The 22,076-nt window shown below is 47.3% G+C and overlaps 1 protein-coding gene across 2 annotated transcripts in view; it reads right to left on the reverse strand.

Annotated features, from left to right (window-relative positions):
• The window catches only part of FRMPD2 (FERM and PDZ domain containing 2), a 67,103-nt gene extending 49,643 nt beyond the window's left edge, over positions 1 to 17,460 (reverse strand). For both annotated transcript variants that reach the window (XM_020916259.2, XM_070470993.1), the window contains exons 1-11: positions 17,232 to 17,460; positions 15,486 to 15,643; positions 14,135 to 14,200; positions 11,893 to 12,084; positions 10,085 to 10,217; positions 9,285 to 9,372; positions 8,717 to 8,843; positions 6,591 to 6,662; positions 4,334 to 4,508; positions 3,453 to 3,603; positions 2,643 to 2,781 (exon numbers count right to left, since the gene is read on the reverse strand). In XM_020916259.2, coding sequence (XP_020771918.2) covers positions 2,643 to 2,781; positions 3,453 to 3,603; positions 4,334 to 4,508; positions 6,591 to 6,662; positions 8,717 to 8,843; positions 9,285 to 9,372; positions 10,085 to 10,217; positions 11,893 to 12,084; positions 14,135 to 14,200; positions 15,486 to 15,643; positions 17,232 to 17,373 — 1,443 coding nt within the window. In that variant the 5' untranslated portion in view covers positions 17,374 to 17,460. The remainder of the gene's footprint in view (positions 1 to 2,642; positions 2,782 to 3,452; positions 3,604 to 4,333; positions 4,509 to 6,590; positions 6,663 to 8,716; positions 8,844 to 9,284; positions 9,373 to 10,084; positions 10,218 to 11,892; positions 12,085 to 14,134; positions 14,201 to 15,485; positions 15,644 to 17,231) is intronic.
• Between the last annotated feature and the right edge of the window lie 4,616 nt (positions 17,461 to 22,076).

Raw genomic sequence — 22,076 nt, forward strand, 5'->3', positions numbered from 1 at the left:
AGTGCCTGGCACATAGTATAGCAAGGCCCTAGAAATGAGTCCCAACAGTGCTCTCACTAGCTTGCCTAACCTCACAGAGGTACAATTCTTCAATCTGCCTGCCAATGCCGAAGACACAGTTTCGATCCCTGATCCAGGAAGATCCCACATGCCTCGGAGCAACTAAGCTCGTGCACTACAACTATTGAGCCTATGCTCTAGACCCCGGGAGCCGCAACTACTGAGACCACGTGAAACCACTGGAGCCCTTGGGCCCTAGAGCCCATGATTTGCCTCAAGAAAAGCCACCACGATGAGAAACCTGTGCACTTCAACTAGAGAGTAACCCCTACTCTCCACAACTAGAGAAAAGCCTCCACAGCATCTAAGACTAAGGAGAGCCAAAAACAAATAAATAAATAAATAAAATTATTTAAAAATTTTTTAAATAAAATGCAATGGAAATAACACCAACTTCGCAGGGTTGACTCAGGCTTAGATGATGCAAGCAAGGAGCAAGCCCTCCATAAATTAGGGTTGAACGAGTAGATGCTCAAATGAATGGGTATGTGTAATCTGTTGCTTTCACACACACACACACACACACACACACACACATGCCTGCACACATGTGTGCAAGAAAGGGAAAAGGCCTGCCTTTAGGGGCCACATGGGGGCAGCAGAGAATATCTGGGAACCACACTGGTGGCCAGAGCTGATGCAGAGGTGGAGGTGAGACAGGATCTGAAGTAGAAGCTGAAGGTGAAGGATGAGATCCACGCTGAAGCAGAAACTAGGTGAGGCCAGTCAGAAACTGGGCACGTGGTGGGCATAAGGGGTCACCAGAATGGGGTGCCTAGAGTCAGGTCTGGGCCTGGATTGTAGAAAGTGTAGAAGGGTCTGGGCCTGTGTGCTCCCAACTGCCTTCAGTGGACCTGGCCTGCTGTTTCTGTCAACTCTCAGCATTGGGTATCAGGTTAAAAATTGTATGTTTGAATCCAAAGACTGAAAGTTAGTCTTTGTTTTCCAGCAGTGAACTCCTGAGTCTGGAGTGGGGGCAGGAAAACGCAAACAGCAGTTGCGATGTGCGGGGCCTCGGACACACATCACCACCTTCCACCCTGACAGTGGTTCTGACCTACTCTTATCTCTTATTTACATTTTGCAAATAAAGAGCTGAGACAGATAAATAATGTCTAATACCACGTGGCGACTTAACAAAAGAGGCAGGGTTTGGACCTCATTCCGTCGGACTCAAAAACTCCTTCGATCTATACAGCCTGCTAAGGTCAGCCCAACACTGCCCTGGGAGGCCACACTTCCCTGTCTGTAGGAGCCATCACAGGGCTGGACTAGAGGCTGCAACAAGGATGGTGACTGATTCGCCAGGGCAACCCTGGCTTACAGCACCCTCCATGTGCCTGGGCCGTTCTCCTCCCAAGACCCCCTCAAAGTAGCAGCACAAGGGCAGGAGTGAGCAGGCCCAGGCCTGGTTAGGACTCCAGCTCTGAGGCAAGGAGACAGAAAGGAGCTCCAAGCAGTGATAGGCCTGGAGTTTTGTCAAAGGGGCAGGGAGGGGTTATGTGGGCTAGGCTGGCCCTGGGAGACTTCCTGCCCAGGCAGGGGTTAGGGTGGGGACAGGCCAAGAGAAGAAAGTGAAGTCTCAGTCCCTGTAGATGAAGTGGGAGCAGGGAAGTGAGGGTCAGAGAAGGGTAGGGTGTTGGGAACTGAACTACATTTCCCTGACATTAAGTTGCTGACTTTCCTGATGGATGACTTTTATCCACAGTGTTATCCAGCCAAGAGCCTGTACTCAGTTCCATCCACCCACTCCTTAGATAAGTTGCTCTTGAGCAAACTCCCCATATTTGAGGCTCTGCTTTGGTGTGAGGGAAATGGCAGAACAAAACAGACAAAATCTTTACCATCTGGTGGATTCCATTCTAATGGAGAGACTGATAGCAAGACTGATAAGGAAATGGATACTCCATACCAGACGGTGAAAAATGCAAGGGGATAAAGAGGGACTTAGAAGGCTCCAGACTTAGAGGCAACTTCTGAAGATGTGCTGGGAAGAGAGCAAGATATTGGTGAAGCCTGAAAAATGTTTTTCAAACTGCTGCCTGTAGCCCATTGGTGATCTGTGAGTGGTTCATAACCAGCATGTATAAATCAACTAGAATAGAACAGGAAATACCAGTATGTATCACATAAGTGCATCTTATTTCCTAAACTTTTGCCTCACTTCTGTTACATGGATACATGTAAACAGGTTGAGTTATAATGTTTGTCTTTTTTTTAAAATCAGGGTCATGGCACAAAACATCTGAAAGCCAGTGAGATGAGCTCAATAAATTAGTACATTACTGGCTGTAGGCAAGACTTTAGATTAGAACTACCTTACAATGTATAAACTTGACCTGTTCATTTTTGTATCCCCCAGAGCTTAGCAAAGAACACTTGATGGATATTTGTTGGATGGATAGGTGAATGGATGGATGGATGGATGGATGGATGGATGGATGGATGGAGGCAGTTTACCCCAATCTCAGTGGTAGGTACTAAGAACACAGGCTCAGTCTTCACATTTACATCAGTTCCCCACTGTCCCATAACTGCTTCTCCAGTGACCCCACCCAAGGGCCCCTGATCTCCACCCCTACCTCCTCTGGATAACTGCCAAATTCAGCCTGCAGGGCAAGGACCCCCAGCTGCAACAGAGTCTCATCATTGCAATACAGCTTCTCCTCCAGGATGTCTTTCCGAAGTTGCAGGTAAAATTGATGCCTTGTCCAGCTGTGCCTGCCAAAGAGATGCAGGAATAAAGGTTACTGGAAGGCTGAAGGCAAAGGAGAACACTAAAGCCAGAGGGTTTCCTCAGTCTGTAAAGCAGAAAAAGGAGAGAAGATGGAATACAAGTCAGTAGGAACCCAGAGGGCAGTACCAGTAACACAAGGGTGATCTTGTTTATCCACACCATGCCTCCTGTCACTCGTTGAGGGCTATTCTGTGCCCATGACACAGGGTTACTCACTTCCCACAATACCCTGGAGATGTTTATTCTTGTGGCTCAAGTAAGAAAACCAATACTTAGTCAGATGGTATGTCTAATAAGCAAAGGAATAGAGAAAGTGATCCAGTCCCAAAGCAGTGACCCTCTCCTCCCATCCTCATCACTGAGCTGCCGGGAGGTGGGGCATGTTGGGGTCAGGGGAGAGAGAACTTGACCTTGACTGGCATATGTTTGAAACAAAAGGCTAAAGTTTTCATTTTGACCAGGGCTTGTCCCCAAATACTGACTTTTCCCCCTTTTCTGTCATATTGGAATCCAGTAAAAAGAAGACCAGACACAATAACTGTTGTAATGTGTACACACATTAATTTGCCAAGCATTGCCTGCCCATTATCTCTAATGTCAGCCTAGACAGACATAAACGCCCTAAGGAATAAACCAAGAAGTTTTCAGCACTCACTGGAGCAGCCCATAGTGACTCACGAAGAACTTTATCCTTAGAAAGAGCACAAAAGTATTTGGGGAGCTCTTCTTCTGGGGCTGCTCACTCCAGCCTTCAGGGGCTATTTTGCACAACCTGGTTTCAGCATCCAAGAAAAAGAACTCTTTACCTGAAATGGAAGTAGAGAGTGTTTAGAGGGAAAAGCAGTCGGGCAGGCACCACGCATCAGACTCACAGCCCTGAGCTCTGCCCAAAGAGTGAGACAAGAGCCGACTGAGTGTAGGAGAGAGCAGGAAGCAAGTTGTCTGAATTCTTAGTGCCCCAGGACCTTTGTCAGGTCCATGAGGGGCCAAGAAGAGGGAACAAAGATCAGAGTGTCAGTGAAAAGAAACTTAGCACCCAGAAGAGAAAATATGAATATTTATCCTAGAGGAGATATTGCTTGTCATCTACCTCCCAGTGACCACTTTATAAAAATAAAAGTAAAAAACACAGAACTGAGTATTTATTCTATTTCTGTCATGGGCCAGGTGCTCTGTATCTAGGTGTACAAGGTGCAGCGTCCTAGTCTCAAGCAGTTTTGTTAGAAGGACTAGAATTCGGGGACCTAGACACTGGGCTTCCCAGGTGGCACAGTGGTAAAGAATCTACCTGCCAAAACAGGAGACTAGGGTTCAATTCCTGGGTCAGGAAGACCCTCTGGAGTAGGAAATGGCAACCTGCTCCAATACTCTTGCCTGGAAAATTCCATGGACAGAGGAGCCTGGTGGGCCACAGTCCATGAAGTCACAAAGAGTCGGACACAAATGTGTGATTGAGCACACATATCACATACACACCTAGACACCAAGGTTACCTGAGGCATCAGGCCAGCTGTGGGCTACCTGGGAGCCACTTACCTTTCATGTGAGCCAAGCCAAAGTAGGTGAGCTCCCCAAGGTTGGCAAAGGATACAATGGCACTGAAGACAGCTCCCACTGTTGATGTGATGTCACATTTCACCTCCAGGCACTGCCCGCTCAGCAGCACCACACGGAGGCCCCTGAGAGCCAAGTAGGACTTGGCTTTTTTGGTCTGAAAACAAGAACAAGATAAACCGTAACAATAACTCAAAGACATGGAGTCTTTACCATGGGCTAGCTACTGTGCTAACCGCTTTATGTGTATTTCCTCATTCAACTGACAAACAACCTAAGAGATGAGTATGTTTATGATTCCTGTTCAGCAGATGAGAAGCAAGGTTCAGAGACTGTAAGGGACCAGCCCAGAGTTGTACAGTTAGTAAAAGGCGGAACTGGACTCAAATCCCTGCTCTTTGCCAGGCTCTGCAGGGGCCAGGAAGGCTGGCGGGGGTGGGGGGGCTCATGTAGCAGATGTCTCTCCCCTGCAAACATCTCTGGGGCTCCGCTTCCCAAGAGGACTGCCCAGGGCCACAACGGTGAACCATATACCCCCAGAGTAGTGAACAGTGCAATTCTGACCCCAGGTCATCACAGAGCACAACAGAGAGAACTTGGGTGGGCACCTGTCCAAGGAGGAGAGGAGGCTAGAGCTTAGCAGATTACTGTGAACCGAGAAATTGATCAGCAGAGGCACATCCAAAGATGTGGAGCAGCGTCTGCCTTCTGTCCCTCACCTACTCAGATTAATTCCAGATGCATCTGCCCCTGTAGCCCCACCCCGACCACTGCCACCTCCGCCGAGCCACCCAGAACAACCCATTGGTCCACTCCACAAAAGCTGGTCTGCCACATCTCTGCACACACTGCCCACGGCCCCCAGCACCCTTCCCCTCCATCCTCTCATGCAAGTTCCCACCAGGTCTCCAGGTCAGGCTCAGGACCTCTCGTCTGCAACCTGGAGGACTGAGCCACCCACTCCCTTCTCTGCTGCCCTGGTTCTTTGTGCTCAGGGGCCCTGCTTTCTAAGGATGAGGGCTGAGTATTCCCTGTGCCCCAGAGCCTAACCTGAGGCCTGGCCCAGACCTCCTCAGAACGTCTTCATTAAAAGACAGTCATGGATGGACACTGCAGATGGCTTTAGTTCCCTCGAGACCAAGCCTGCCACCGCACTATGACCCTCACACACCCAGCGGCAGCTCCACTCCCCAGCCCTGGACTGGGATCCTGTGAGAGTGGGATTCCCCATGGTCCCAGGCAGGGGTGACCACATGGCACACCCTAAGCCACTCTGCTTCCTGCTCATCCGTACCTGTGTCACGGGATTGTTGTGTAACACACGTGCCCACGCCAGGGGCGGGGGAGGGAATGGAAGGTGCCTTGAAGTGCTCTGTGCTTGAGTTTAACGCTCTGCAGTTGCCCTCTTGAAATTTGTAATGATTGTGTGTTTAAATGTACGTTTTCTAAATGACGTCCCATTAGAAGATGCACAAAGAGCTTGGGTTCACAGTGATCCTGCCTGCCCACCTCTGGTAATGGGTTTCGGCTGCCAGCTTCTCTGTTCCCTACTGCCCCAGGCCGCTTCCAGTTTCCTCCTCCCCCTCCCTACTCTGTAACCTCTGCCAACCTTCACCCAGGGCAGCTACCCACTTACATAATCCAACATCTCTCCCCTCCTCCCCAGAGGGCTGGTTCAAGAAGGGTCCCAGTCAAACATCTCAGAGCAAGACAGCCAGTGGCTGCACCCACAATGGACTAACAACACCAAAGCTCTTTCCTTGAGCTTTTTCCTTGACAGGAGGGACAGCCTGTCATTCACCCCCAATTCAGGTCTGCCTGGGTTGAGCCAGCAGACCAAGGGAAAGGAGATTGACTTTTCCTCTCCAGAAAATAAATGCATAATGCTGGAACACAACTCCATGTAAAAAGGAGTATCTGCTCTTTTCATATCAAGAGATCTGGGGTGTGGAGCGTTACCTGGCACCTACTAGATGCTTCAATAATACTTCCTGACTAAATAGGGAGATGAAGACAGAGCTTGTTTGGAAGGACAAGCAGGACTTGGTAAGTCACAGAGGTTTCTTCCAAAAGGGGAAGAGGATGCTGAAGGATGGATGTGAAGTAGCAGTGTGACTTGGCAAGGGCTGGCAGGCTCCTGGAGGAGACGGTAAGCCCCTCAGAACTCGATCAGCCTTGGGTACTGCTCAGCTGGCCGCTCACCACCCTTCAGCCTGGCCCAGTCTAACCCAGCAGTTACCACAATTGATCCAGGCAGATACAAGGTCACCGGAGCCTCTCCAGCCATCAGGGCGAACTCCGGCCTGGAGAACTGAGCAAACAGGCAGAGTTACTCTCGGTAAAGAAGAGAAATCAAAGTCAAGTTCCACAGGGCTGGACCCCCAGCTTCAGAACTGAGCTTCTCCCATAGTTTCACCTCCTCCTACCCACTGTCAGTGTTCCCTTCCCCCAAGCCAGCAGGAAGCAGGTTTCAATGAGATGGGGTCAACTGGGCGGAGGCCCGAGCTAGGGTAGGCATCTCAGAGCAGATGTCTTAAACAAGTAAGTGTGGCTTTGGTGATGTTCTAGCTCTTCATTTGAGTGTCCACTTCATTTTAAGTGTCATAATTCATGCATCATCATAATCTTTTATATGTCTCAAAATTATACAACACATTATATGTATAAATATATTATATGCAACAAGAGTTTTGGAAGACAAAAATACTTTGAGATTTAGATTCAAAGTAAACATTTTACCTTGTTCTGGATGTTGAATCGGTAGTGTGTCTGAGTATTTATTCTCAGTGTCAGAGAACTTCATGTTCATAGCACACTTGTGACCCAGGAAATGCCCTGATGCCATTATTATTTATACCCAGCCATCATCCTGTGGGGTGCACATTCTCAGCCCCTTTTGCTGGAAATGGAGGTTCCAAAAGGTTAAGAAATTCATCCAAACTAACCCCAGTGAGTCACAGGATTGGGTGGGCCTTTTTTTTTTTTAAGATTTTTTTTAATGTGGATCATGTTTAAAGTCTTTATTGAATTTGTTACAATGTTGTTTCTGTTTTATGTTTTACTTTTTTGGCCACAAGGCATGTGGGATCTTAGCTCCCCAACCAGGGATCAAACCCGCATCTTCTGCATTGGAAGGGGAAGTCTTAACCACTGGACCTCCAGGGAAGTCCCTAGGTGGGCCTTCTAATGTGAACCCCATGGGTACCCAACAAGACCTCTGTCTCAAGAGGCCAAAAGTGCAGTCAGGGGGTAATGCATGTCCTGAGAGAGTTGCTAGTATTATAGAAGCATTCTATCCCCATCCATCCAAGCTCATGAGGACCCGAGAGTGGTCTTGGAGGGCAGCAGGGGCTGGAGCGGAATATGGTGCTCATCGCCACACAGGAGAGGATGTCTGAGGCTATGCCAGGCTCTACTTATCCCTAATTAGTTGAGCACATTAAGCAAATCCCTCTGCAATAGACAGACAGGCAGACAGGGCCTGCTGGGAGCTTCTGGGTCTGACATTCCCAAAGGGCTCCTGATGCTCAAACAGAAAGCCAGGCAGAGACAGCTTCATGCATGAACAGCCTGCTCTGGAGGGGCTTGTCACCGATCCAGGGGTGCCCATCCCCATGGCCACTGTGGCCTTGTGTGGTTAGTTTTTCAGCTAATGTCAGTATCACACATGGAGGAAGGGGTGCTTTTTATCTAAACACTGGAAGTGGCTCTGACTGCTGGCACCAGGGCTGTTTTGGGCAGAAGGTGCAACCTGGGACCACGCCTGATCTCACCCTCCAGCACAGGTGTAGCAAGCTGGCCCCTCAGCTGAGACCAGACTGCCTGCCAGGAGTCTCGGGTCCCCGGAGCCATGAGCAGGGGCCACCCAACATGGTCTCGCCTGTCAGCCTGGACTTCCCAGCGGGGCAAGCCGGCCTGCTACTCTTGAGCCCCAACTCCCCACACTCATGCAAACTCTCCTGCTCTTGTGCCAGCCAGCCTGGAGAATCTCTCTCCCGAACTAGCCCACCCATTCCTTTGCTTCCACACGTCACCTGTTCAGAAGGCCCCTTCCAAGTATGTTTGGCCTTGTCATCTCTCTCACCATCTCCCTTGTTCTGTCCCCACCCTCACATCAACAGCTGTGAACTTCCTGAACGGTGGGACCTGACACCTTCAACCTCCTATCCTACAGAGTTTATAGCAAGGCCACTCCATAACACTTATTGCCCTGAATTACAAGGTTGAAGATTATTTCAGTTTGTAAGTCACAGCCCAGGGAGGCTGGCCCTCAGCAGGATCCTGCCCATTTTCATTTGCTGTGTCAGCGTCATGGCTCCTCTCTCACACCGCCTGTGGAAGTGCCCTTCGATCCTTTTTGCTCACCTTTCCCTTTCTTTGCAAAAAACCCCTTTGGGAAGGAGTTGCCGGCCGTGAGTTTTCTGGGAGAGCAGAACCGGAGCTGAGCCGTCGGCCTTCCTGAAGATCTGGGGGAACTTGAACTGGAAGGGCGCTGGCCAGCAGTCAGAGAAGAAGCAACAATTAACAGTGGAAACAGCTTCCCTCTAGGCTGAACACAGCCTAAATTCCTAACACAGAATCAAAAGCTAAATGAGTCGTTGTTTTTAACACTGTGTTTTGTGGTTGTTTGTTGTGCAGCTCATGTAACATAGACAGTCTCTACATAACAGCATGCTGTTTCCAAACTGAGCCTAACGTGGTTCCTAGAGGAGAGAGAACGCCCTGAAAGCACAACTGCCATCAGGCCCCTCATCACCTTGAGCTCATATCTGCTTAAATGTGGCTTCTTCACCTGCCAGTGGAATAGGATCAGGTTTTTCTTGAAAAGCAAGAGACTTCTCATTAATAATCAAAAAGAGAAGAAGCAGGGTACAGCCGCTCCCACACCAATACCCCACACCAAGTTCACAGCACTTTACACCTTGCTGCCTACCTGTTCACAGAGATGCTATAGCGACTGTGTGCTGAGGTGTTCAGTCCGGGCTCCAGGGAGCTCTGGGTCTCTGTGCTTCTCTCTGAAACTAACCAGACATCATAGTGAAAGGCACGGGCAGAAGCAAATAACACAGTTTTCTTGCATTAAGCAACTTAGGGTACGGATATCAGCATCACAATTTGATAGCTGCGTGATGCTGACAAAGTTACTTGAACTTTCTGTTTTCTCATGCAAAAAACATAAACAGAAATAGCAGTCACAGACGGTTGGGGGAATTTGGGAGAGATAAAGCCTAACAAGAAAGAGTAGTTTGTTTTAGGGTCAACAGACAGCAACGTTATTTTCTTTCTCAAATCTCACATTCATTTGAAAAGTAGAGAATAGTAGAAGATTTGACGATTATTCTAAAAGGCATTCTTTTGACACACTTAGGGCAACAATAAAAACAATCTTTACAAATTGCTTCTCCTTTCATTCCGCCTAGAAATCAATTAAAGGAAAAAATTTTCTTTCGTGATGTTTGCTTCAATTTGTTTTTATCAACTCGGACAGTTAAAACTCAATATCAAAAGAGTCTACGTTGGCTATAAATAACTCAGCTAAATTATATCTCCAAGTGAAGCTTTCCTCAGGACACAGGCGGAGTCCTAAGCTCAGTCCCTTCTCTTCAGGGGCAACCTGGAAGAATGGGGCTTGCCAAGGCTTCATGGACATCAGGCCATGAAACAACAAAAGGAGCAGGAAACAATACAGTGGATATCATCAGCCCACCCAGGGAATGCTCAGGGTGCACCCACCTCTGCAGCGATGCGGACACCCCAGAGCCCACGCCGCCTGGCTCTCATAGCTCGCTTGATGCAACCTGTTCCTGAGCAGGTGGCTTCTGTCTCGCTGCCCAGAGGAGCTCTCCTCCACGGCCCTCCTCTCCACCTGATGGCCAAGTGCATCACACACCCACATCCCAAGGTCAAGAGGGAACACTTACATAAAGACATACAGCCTGGCCATCAGTTTGAGTCAATGTGGAAGGGTCTGTCCTTCACAATGGGAGTCCAACAAGGGACACAGTAGTCACCAGAGTGAGCTCACCCACATGCTCGCCCACCAACCACACAGCCTAGAAATGGGTCAATTGCCCCCACTCTCCATAACCTGCCTACCCACGCACACCTGTGCCTTGGCTCATGCCAAGACCCTCGGCAGGCCAGGGTCTCCCTGATGATCGCCCCTGTGCTGCCAAGACTCAGCGCTACGTCGTCTCCACTTCTAATCCTCTCCACCTCTGCCCTCTCCATTACTGCTGATATGAATGTCTTCTCATCACCTCCCCTCAGCACTTTACTCACACCTGTCTCTATTACACCATGTTGCAACAAATTCACTTGCTTGTCTGCCTCCTGCGACCTCATTGCGTGCTTTACACACCCTTGTAGCTCACCTAGCTCAGTGCCCCAGTTAGAGTTGAATAAGTGGTCAAAATCACTTTATAATTTTCTGATGACAATGGAGCATCATCACAGTGTTGATCAGGGGACAATGCACACTGATGGATGGCAGGCTCTAGTGTTTTTCAAATAAAAGAGGCCCTCAGTCCCCACTGAATCCTGTGCTCGGTGGACAGGAGTAGCATGTTTACATGCCAAGAGAGAAGTTCCAAACAGGAGGACAGGTTGGGAGAGGCACTTTCTGACTGACTGTGGGCGGCTTCCCCAGCTACTCCCTCCCCTCCACCCACACGGCTCCCTTGTTGGTCTTGGTCTCAATTCTCCAACACGCCCCCTGCTAAAGGGCAGCACCACACAGCTGGCACGTCACTTGCCCCACCTGAGTCCCAGCTCTGTTCTGGCCTCAAGAGGAACCAAGGCTGGTCTGATTCCTACTCTGGAGCTACCCATGACACCAGGCTGAGGCCGTCTCCACCCGAGACCACCACCTTACTCAGCTCGTCCCACCCACACATCCTTCCATCACTCCCTCTCCTAGGAGCACCTCCCTAGTTACTAACTCGCGCAAAAATGCCCTGACTTTGCTTCGAGGTAACCCAACCTAAGCCAAATGCTTAGTATGTGCCAGACCCCTAGTTAGGCTCTGGAGAACACACAATGGGTGCAAGCACACAACATGGCAAGAGGCACAATGAGACAACCACAGCAAGGGGACCCTCTGCAGGAATAAGATGGCAGAGGAGAGGGAGGGGCCGGGGGCCACGTAGGCGCAGTCAGGGAAGGTTTCTCATATCAGGCCTAGAGTTGAATTTTGATAAGAGAGCTAACTCATGGGTCATAAACATAACCATTTTAATGCAAAGAGGCTCTTTGAAAGATCCCAAAGGTCTTGGTCACATTAGAAATCTAAGCTCTCCCAAAGTTCTTCACCAGAGCTGCCCAATAGAACTGCAATAACAGGAAAGTTCTAGATCTTCCCTCTCCAGCATGGCTCTTGCAAGCTGCAAGTGGCTAATGAGCACTTAAGTGTGGTAGATGTGGCTGAGGAATTGAATGTTTTATTTCCTTCTAATGAACTATAACTTAGCTCATTTGAATTTCAACAGCCGCACATGGTCAGGGAAAGGCCCCAAGGTTGAAAAGCACAGATCCACACTGACCTCAGAGATGGTGCCCAGGACCAAGCCGACCAGCTGTCTGACGTGGAGATTGGCAGAAGTCGGATGGACAGCCGCTTCTTCCCAATGAATCTGACAAGCTTCCAGGACAGACTGCAGAGGCAGCCGCCTGCCAGGCTGGTCTTCGCACATGGTAAGCAAGATGCAGTGCAGGGGCTGGCAAAGCTGCAGGGGCTGGAAAGTGGGGCCGCCCTGTGAGAGGCTGACAGAGCTGCAGCCACTGAGGGCAATGTCCCGTCAGGCGTGCCCGGGGACCAGCAAGAGCGGGTGTTCTCATTAACTAGACGGATGCCCACTCCTTCTGCGTGGCTTAGGGAGGGACACAGGCTACTTCACCGAGACCACAAAATGCAGAGCAATTATCTCTGCACCAGCTGTGTGCAGTTTGCCGCTCTCTAATCTGGAACGACCTTTGGTGCCTGGGGAGCCCAAACACATGCTTGAAATCACTACAAAAAACAGGTGCTTGACAAAATGGATTTCTGCCTATGCCAAGGACCCAGATCAAACCGGGATCAGCCTTTAACTCACATTCACCTGGGCAGCCTGTCGTTTTCTCAAATTATTTAGGTGGTTCTCACTGGGTCTCTCCCCTAGAATGTGAGCTCTAAGACCATAAGCACTGTGGCTTTTTCACTTTGGAATCACCAGTGGTCAGCGTAAGGTCAATAATCGTTAGTTGAACTTCATGTCACACGAACTCTTCAGGCAAAAGGAAAAATGGATATTTTATTAAACCCTTTCCTCATGCGTTTAAGTGGCCACCATTTATATGGAAAGGGTGTCAAATTCAGACTCACAATCAGATGTTTTTCTAACGCTCATCCACACTGCAAGTCATTTTTTCAGATGAAGGCTGTTCTACCATTTCCTGCCATGGAGCATCAGCTGTGAATTTCTATCTTCACATGTATGCAGACTACTGAGTCCTACACTCACACAGCACACCAGAGGCCCTCTAATGTGCCTAGACTGCATAGCTACTTGAGATATAAGGTGGGAGACAGTCCCTGTCTTCAAGAGGTTCAAAGTCTAATGGAGAAGATGGTCACTCAAAGAGACAAGCACAGTACAGAGTGATAAGGGCTTTGGTCTTGGGAAGTACAAGACAAGGTCGTAACACAGAGGAAGGCACTTGGCCCATCCTGGGGAGGGAGGAGGGAGATGGGGAAGGAGCTTGAGCTAAACATCAAAAAACACACTTGGGTTGATTGGGAGAAAGGTGGGAGGTGAACCACAGATGGAGGAAGCAGTGGGTGCAAAGGCTGGCACGTGTCTGGAAGGAAGGGAACCACGGGTAGAACCAGGCCCAGGGCAAAAGGACAATTCCCTTGTTCAAACGGTTAAGAACTTTAATGCAGAGCATTAAATCAAGTGTGGGGCCCTTGCAAGTGCAGTGTGCTATTACATAGGCCACACACTCTGTGCTGAGGAGTGAAATGGGGAGTGGAGAGCTATGAACAACTCCACAGAAGAGGAAGGTGGCCAGGTCTCTTTTCAGAAGAAGCACCGGAAACACTAGGATATTGAATTGGAGAAGACAAGGGTGAGATGGAAAAAAAGAAGGGAGGAAGGAGAGTCGGGAGGAAAGAGAGAAGGCAAACAGACTGGATAGAGTTCTCCAACATGTATTCTCATTACACTAGTTTCCACAAAATTGTTATAGTGTCAGATGAATATTTACACATACAAGCAGACACGTATGCATTCTGTAGTCAAAATTTTTATAAAATGCTATGATAAAGCTTAAAAGTTTCTGCACTTTAAGCCTTCTCAGTCTTTAATAAACCACTTTGATAAATCTTTAAGAATAAGACATTGTAGGGAACATTTTCCCTGATGGATTAAGCACAGAACCCTTTTTCATGGAAGCATCTCACTTCAGTAAGGGCTGTTTTAAGACCTTTTCTATAAATTGGTATCTTCAGCATCTATAACATTCTCTAGCTTTCTACTTCCTCTGGACTAGAGTGGCATATAAGTCTTATCTTGCTTGCCAATCCCAAATTGTGGCTGCCTGGAACGCCATGTTGAGTAGGATTCTGAGGTTCTTTCTGGACTCAGCAGAAGCAATTCTTTAAAATCAATTGGCAATCCTTCCTAGAACCCAGGAGGACAGAGTGGTGGTGCATAGCTCAACAGATGTGGTTCCTGCCCTGGAAAAACAGACTAAATAAATCCAAAGACATCACCTAGCAAGACTTTGAGAATCCTGTTCACAGACCTGATTTGGTGGAACGTGAAACCCTGCCGACCAGTAGAGAGTCATTCCCAAAGAATAGACATGCATCTATCCAAGAGAAAAAGCACATCATTAGATTTGTCATTTCTGTTATTTCATGGTCCTGTAAATGAAACTGTTGGCTGCCTAGACCAACAACCATCTGCAACTCTTTTAAACACTGCTGCATCCTACTCTAGAGGCTAAAAGTCTCCATGACCATGACACTCATTTTTTGTGAAAGACATGAAGTAGCGGGATTCTGAAAGAGTTTGTTCTTTACCATCAACAAGAACACATGCATCTGGTCCCATTCTTTCCCCTCTTGTTTCTGTCCTGAACACTGATATGATATATGGAATCATGGCAGCCATCATGTGACCATGAGGCAACAAGCATAAAGCCAAAAAGTCAACAGCTAAGGAGGATAGAGTGAAAATATACAGCTTTAGTAAATGATGACATTTACTGAAGCTGATGACCAGTCTCTTGACTTCTTGTTACATAAATAATTCGTCTGTGGTTCCAGCCACTATATTTTGGGCTTTTTTGTTTCCTGTAGCCAAAACTGTCTCTACATGACATACTATGACTCAGTCTGATTAAAAGGCATCATATGTTGTCAGAAAGCAGCATGGTACAACATCTCCATGGAAAAACAAAAATCATCACTGATTTGACATCCAGAAATAATCGATGCAGACATTTATTTTTAGAACCTTGGGCATGTGTTTGTGTGTGTGTATATATACAACTAAGACCACATACATGTAAATATATATACATATAATATAAATTATATTACATATATTTAATTACTTTTCATGTCAGTAAGTTTCTACAGTTTCATTGTAACGCTGTCTTGTTTCATGTTCACTCTCACTGGACATTTAGCCTGTTTCCAGTTTATCACTAATGTCAACAATACAGATAAACATTGGTACAGCTACATCAGTCTTTACTCAAGCCTTGGGATACATTCCATCTGAGGATTTGTTGGGTCCTTTTAGGGTTTTTGCTACCTGCTGCAAGACCATTTACCTATAGTTCTTCCAGCACTTCTTTTTGAGTATTTATAATAAGCTGATTGATTAGGTCATATTACCCCCACTTTACAGATATAGAACCTGGGGATCAGAAAAGTTGACTTGCTCTCACCTAAGAGATAATAAATTACTGGCAAGACAGCCTGGGATTTTTTTTAAAAGTCATTTAAAATTAATTTTAAAAAGTCATTAAATCCATTCCGCTTCAGTATTCCTTGGGGCTGAGCTGGGAGCTAGGGATGACCTAGGACCAGGCCTTTCGCAGAGGACAGGCCCATGGATGCTGCAGAGATGCAGAGATGCCTTACCTGAGATGCATCATGCTGCTCATCATCGCTCTGTCCCTGTAGCAGTTCAGGGGCCTTGAAAGGAGCTGCCTCTATACGGGAAACATGGTCTTGGAAGGAAAGACTTCCGGTCGCAGAAAGCAAGACTGACCAGGGGCAGACCACATAGTTCGAGGAATCTGAAACCAAGGCAGTGATGGGGGTGTAGAGATAGGGCCACCATCTGGAGCACCATCTGTGGGAGTGTGCCCAGCAGGTGTCTTCCAAAATCCTCTCTGAGATGAACTGTAAGCAAGACCCAGGGAGTAGAAGGAATTCAACCCTGACACATGCAGGCACAGGAGCATGCGTCACAAAGGTGGCTGCAGCAATGGCTGGGAAACTAGTAAGCACATCCAAGTTCACAGGTGGCCCAAGAGTCTCAAGGCAAAAGGTAAAGAGCGATCAAATCGACTTGGAAATTAGCACAAGTCTGATTTCTCTGGAGTCAATTTAGAAACCAAGGCAACTGGTCTTCTGAACATACTCTAGCTGTTCATTAAAGCCTCCAGGGCAGGGAAGAGGAGTGAAGACTAGGAGGAAGATGTAACCGAAAGTACAGGTGCACAGCTTCCCTTCATACCCATGCCAGGGTCCTCACCCTGATTGCATATGTGTGATTTCCCACATGGGGAAACTCAACCGCGGGCTGGCATGACATCTGAGTGTGAGCACTCAAGTGTTTGGCCCAGTTATCAATTCAGTGCCTAGAAATTGCAAATCCATGTTTCAATACCTGCTCCCTCCTTTCACTGCAAGAGTTCTCTTTCACTGCGAGAGTAATGCACAGCTTTCTCAGTAGAGGGCGCTGGAGAGACATGGTGGAAGGCCGGCTCTCCTGCTGTTTCTTTGGGGTTAGCGGTGTGGGCGTGAGAGTGACGCTCTGCTCCTGCACACGCCCTGGACTCTCGGTCCCTAGGCCACCCCTCAGCCTGACCTTGTGAAGTGATCGCTTCGCAACCCTATCTACAGAGACACAGCAGGTTCCGGGCCTCCTGCAGGCATCAGCTCCCGGAGCTGTGGCTCATCTCTGCCTGCCCACATCCAGGGGATCACCCTGCCCCTGTAGGCGATGCCTGTACTGTGTGCGTCCCGTGGCTGCAGACACCCATGGCCAGGTAACGCAGAGAATTCGCCATCATCGTGGTCTGCAAGCACAGCTCCTCCAGCAGATCTGAACCCCAAATTGGAGAAGGGGGACTTCCCTTCAAAGTTTGTCCCTCACTGGGGTATGTCCTCAGTCCTAGAAGACCATGAAAGTTTTCTCATACCTGATGGTTACTCCTCTATCTTAGTTTAACAATTCTTCATATTAACCTCCCCTGTTTAGACAACTGAGTGTGTGGGTTCTATCTACTAACGGTTGCAGCATCTGGCAGGGGATGATGTGGGAATGCCAGCCATCCCCGTGACTGCCCCCTGCCTCCTGTCTCTGGTTCTGCCCAGGCTGCCCAGGTATTGGGAGAGCCCCACAGAGCTCCCAGCCTCTCTCTCCCTAAACACCATGCCTGGAAAGGCTGCCATACCAAGGCTAAAAGACTTTCTTCCAACTCTGTGGCATGCCATAGGTGCAAGAAACAGCTCCCAGAGCAGCTCCATGGGGGTGGGGTGGGGATGTCCCTTGCCTGCTCAGTCTAACACCTCGGACTGATGACAGATCAATAAGCTGTTTGGGAAGTTTCACATTCAACTCCCTGTGACTCAACTGCCCCAGACACACTCTCTTACCATCACGAAGGTCCTCCAGGAGCCGCTCAGCCGCCAGGGACAGGAGGGACCAGATTTCCTCCTCAGATAGAGCTTCACCCCGGACCTGGAGGGCACTGGCCAGAGTCACAGAGGCCAGGCTCATCCCTGCAAAGACACACATGTGGCAGAGCCCTTACCTAGTCCAGGAGCATATGTGGACCCGCAGTGGCCATGCCAGCCTGGGCACAGTCCAGCCCCTCTGCAGCACAGCCCCATGTTTTAACACATGGCCCCAGGGCTGGGCGCAGGGCCAGGCACACGGAAGAAGCTAAAGAAATGTTCACTGGGAGACTGGCTGGGTTTGGCTGGTTCTCAGTGAATAAGCACATCAGTAAATAAATAAACTCCCAATTAAGGGTTAAGTCAATAAATGAATGAATGAACAAGCCATGAGAATGGCTCCCTCTGAGCTGGGCATGCGCTGTCACAAAGAGCTTCCTGCTGGAGAATGTCTCTCGCCTGCTCCCCTCTCTGTCTGGGAAAGTGGGTTAACAACCTTTTTTGCCTCCAATACGTGATTCATGTCTGTTCCTCACTGGCTGCCACATGCAGAGTTGGATTTGGTTCCAGTAGCAGCCCTGTCTCTAACGATCACTAGCACCTGCCCGAAGGGTGAGAATCACTAGAAAGAATACTAAGCCCTGTGTTTTGAAAAGGTGCAGACTCACAGGGAAGCACAGGACCGATTTGCTGGAGGAGGAGGTAAGGAAGGAGGGTCTCCTCTTCCCTCTCTTCTTAAATATACGCGTCTAAAGCTGACATTTAAATGTCTGTCCCCCTGACAAAGCTGCCACCCACTAATCTCCAACATGGAGAGCCCCAGGTGCGGTGGCAGCAGGAAGAGGCCGGGCAGGCTTTCCCTAATCCATTTACGTCACTGATCCCTTCCGCAGCTGAGCTCGGAGGGCGGATGTGCAGGGTTGGGGGTGGGGTGGGAAGCACATTATGGTCCGCCATCCCTCTATCCAACATGATAATCCAGGCTCTCCACTTGCCAGCTGCTCAGCTCTCTACATATGACTCTAAGACCAGCCTCCCACAGCCTCAGGAGGAGAGCTGGTTTCCCAGAAGAAAGAGTGGCTCATCCATCTATCTATCCCCTGGGGCGAGAAGGGCACTGCAGCGGGACCCAGACGCTGCTGTTACTATACGTGATGTTATTTATCACAAGGAATCTGTGAAGAGGGACTGTTGATCCCGTTTACAGGCAGGAAAACAATCCAAGGTTACCCAAGGAAAAAATGATGGAATCACAGCTGAAACCCAGGCCCTCTCTTGTCTTTCTTTTCATCTTCCTCCGACTTCTTTCACACTTTTCTTAGGACTTATGGACTAGGCATTCTCACTGTGCCACGTTTTTCTAAATCTTTATAACCACAATGAAAGGCTGCTTAGTAAAGGAAAACCAATGGGACAAGATATTGATTCTCAAATAGGTAAACGAGACCTCTGAATATCAAAATCAAATATCTCACATAAATATCAAATACGGTTTTTTCAAGTTACTTTATGACTAGAAGAAAACTGCATTAGATGTATAGAAAGGCTGCAGTAATTAGTTAATACCATCTTTTCAATACAGTAATTGAATGAAGCAAGGGCAGACTTTTCAACAAATAGTACTGGATCCATCATGAAAAAAAACTCACACATTATACAAAAATGAACTCTAAGTGGATTATAGATTAATGTAGAACATCAAACTCTATGTTTTTAGAAAAAATACAGATAATATTTGGATCTAGGACTAGGCAATGGGTTCTTAGACTTGATACCAAAAGCACAAGCCATAAAAGAAAAAATTGATAATTGGACCTCATCAAAATTCAAAACTTTTGCTCTCAGAACGGTGCTGTTAGAATGAAAAGACAAGCTAAAGACTGGGTGGAAATATTTGAAATATATGTGAAGTGGTTAATGTTGCCATGTCTGCTTCTTCAGTAGATATATCCTGTGGCAAAACTCTAATATCACCTTTTGAATAGCTACAATTGAGCAGAAGGACAATATTTTGCCCATCGCAGGTTTTTGTTCTCCTTATTTTAAAATAAGGAGACTGAAAGTGGGGACTTAGTGATTATCGCACATAATGTAGACAACACTTTTCAACACATGTGAATAGGAGGAGCTAAATATATATGCTGTGTATATCCACTTCTTCAATTTACTACAAACCAAGCAGAGACAAATGAAAAATGCACACACTATGTGAAAGAGGGTAGGATAGGGACGTTCCTGGTTGTCCAATGGTTGAGAATCTGCCTTCCAGTATAGAAGATGTGGGTTCAATCCCTGGCTAGGGAACGATGATCCCGTATGCCACAGAGCAACTAAGCTCATCCTGCAACTACAGAGGCCTGTGTGCCATAACAAAGACCCGGTGCTGCCAAAATAAAAATAAATACATTAAAAAAAAAATTAAACAGGGGTAGGATAGTGCCTAGCACAAATAGGCACTATATACAAAAGTACTAACTTTTAGGATTATTACTGGGCAGCACCAACCCAATATTCATAGGGAATTAATACACTGTATGGAAATATTATAAAAGGTATTATAGATGTTCTTAGATCCTAAAAATTCTATATTAAACAAACCAACACATTGACGTTTTCTTATCCCAATAGCCAGGTAGGAGGGTTTAGGCATGGTTGAATGAGATTTCTGCTCCTATTTTAATTTTGGAGCTTCCCTGATAGCTCAATTGGTAAGGAATCCACTTGCAATGCAGGAGACCCCAGTTCAATTCCTGGGGGAAGATCCACTGGAGAAGGGATAGGCTACCCACTCCGGTATTCTTGGACTTCCCTGGTGGCTTAGCTGGTAACGAATCTACCTGCAATGTGGGAGACCTGGGTCAGATCCCTGGGTTGGGAAGATCCCCTGGAGAAGGGAAAGGCTACCCACTCCAGTATTCTGGCCTGGAGAATTCCATGGATGGAAATGTATTTACCATCCTATCTGAAAGTAAATTTGTTCACATTGTAGATTTGCCCTAAAAATTCATATATTGTGTCTCCCATGGAAGGAACACAGCACCAGCTATAGTCTTACCAAGGGATTAAACCTGAGTCAGATCAGGTCTCTGTATCTGACTGCCATCTTATGACCTTTAGAGAGTAAAGAATATATTGAGCAACATGGAGAGTATGCCATCACAAAATCCATACTTGGGAAACTCTGTCAGTCAAAGTATCTAGGTTTTTCAGTAAATAAATTATGTAAAAAAGAAGGGAGAGAGGAAGGGAGGAAAAGAAAGAAGAAAATGAGGTAATGGGAATGGCAAAGTTAAAAACCTCCACAATCCTCCATAAAAGCAGTGAAGAAATAAGCAGCCTTGTAGACGCCATGAAGGTCAAAACATAGTTATAAGCTCTTTCAAAACCCCATAATCAGAGAATTATCATTATCTGACCTGTCTGGCAGTTCTTTGGAAAGCCCCTCGCACGATGTTTGCTTTTACTTGACCCAACTCAGAGTTTGCCCCATGCAAGCAGACTTTTCCCAGGGGACATTTCTCAAAAACAATCAACAACAATTGTTTAACGTTGCAGCTGCTGGAGGTAGCAATAACAGTTGGGCAAACAGCAAGCTAATAAAAAAAAAAATCTTGAAGAAACTGGGAGGATTTCTTTGACATTTAAATGGCTAAGAATCCGTGCTTTTACGATATAGGGTGTGGGTTCCATCCCTGATCAGGGAACTAAGATCCTGCATACCAGGCAGTGACTCAAAAAAAAAAAAAAAAAAAAAAATTCTAAAACTGGGAAATGCGGTGTGCTTATTTATCTTTGAAAAGCTGCAAAATAGCCTTAGAGGCTAAAGGTCACATGTGTAGATAGGGCTGTGTATATGGCCAAGGATGTAAGACATGAAAAGGCCCTAAACACTCACCTCTGGCTGACCATGAGACTCTGAGCAAGTCTAAAGTGATAGCTAAGGCAGAGTGTCTACCGCCTGACTGAGTGTTGAAGGCACATTCTCACATCAAACAAAGCCCTCCAGTGAAGACTGGGAGAATTATTGGTTATGAGCCCTTAGAGAAATCCTTGTCCAGTCATTAGGTACCGGCTAAATTAATTGAGTGGAGACTTCAGCGGCCACACAGAACAAAGAGTAGAGACTTACAAAATTAATTCAGGAAAGTAACTAAACTAAACAGCAAATGGGCTATGAAACAGTCATCATCAGCCTTTTGCCAGCATGCTGTGATGCCTCTGGGCTTCTCTCCAAGTTTTTCTAAATGGTCTGGTGGGCGAGTCCATGCTACTGCTATATCATGAACTAAAAAGGGGACTGTTAACTGTAAAAAGGGTGGAGGGATCCACCCATACAGATAAGCCTAGTCCCCCTGTCAGTGAGGATGCTTGGAGAAAGTATCTAGCCAAAGAGCATGCCCTTAGGGGGGCGTTCCATGGTCGCACCCTCATCTCTCAAGCTCACCACCACTGCCTGAGTCCTCTGTATCGACGCCATTCTCTGAAGACTTTTGTGATCATATAATAACCTAAAAGTCTCTTTTTCCACCTGAAACCCTGTTGGCCGTTCAGAAGTTTCCTAGGGCTCCCTTCCATGAGTTCTTATGCTGTAGTACATCCCTTCTGCCGCCTTCCAGCAGCCTCACACTGGGTCTAACTTGGCATAGAACCTCCATCCATGACTTTGCTCTTTAGTGCTTCTTCTGCCCTCTCACATGGGTGACGGCAGCCCTGAGCTTCATCTGTGATGTTGTTCCCACACCCTTACTTCAGCCATCCCTTTACTTAACAAATATTTATATATTGCAAGCCCTGGTGACAAATAGAATAGTAGGTCCGATAGAA

The sequence above is a fragment of the Odocoileus virginianus genome, chromosome 7, assembly GCF_023699985.2.
Source record: "Odocoileus virginianus isolate 20LAN1187 ecotype Illinois chromosome 7, Ovbor_1.2, whole genome shotgun sequence".
Lineage (NCBI taxonomy): Eukaryota > Metazoa > Chordata > Mammalia > Artiodactyla > Cervidae > Odocoileus > Odocoileus virginianus.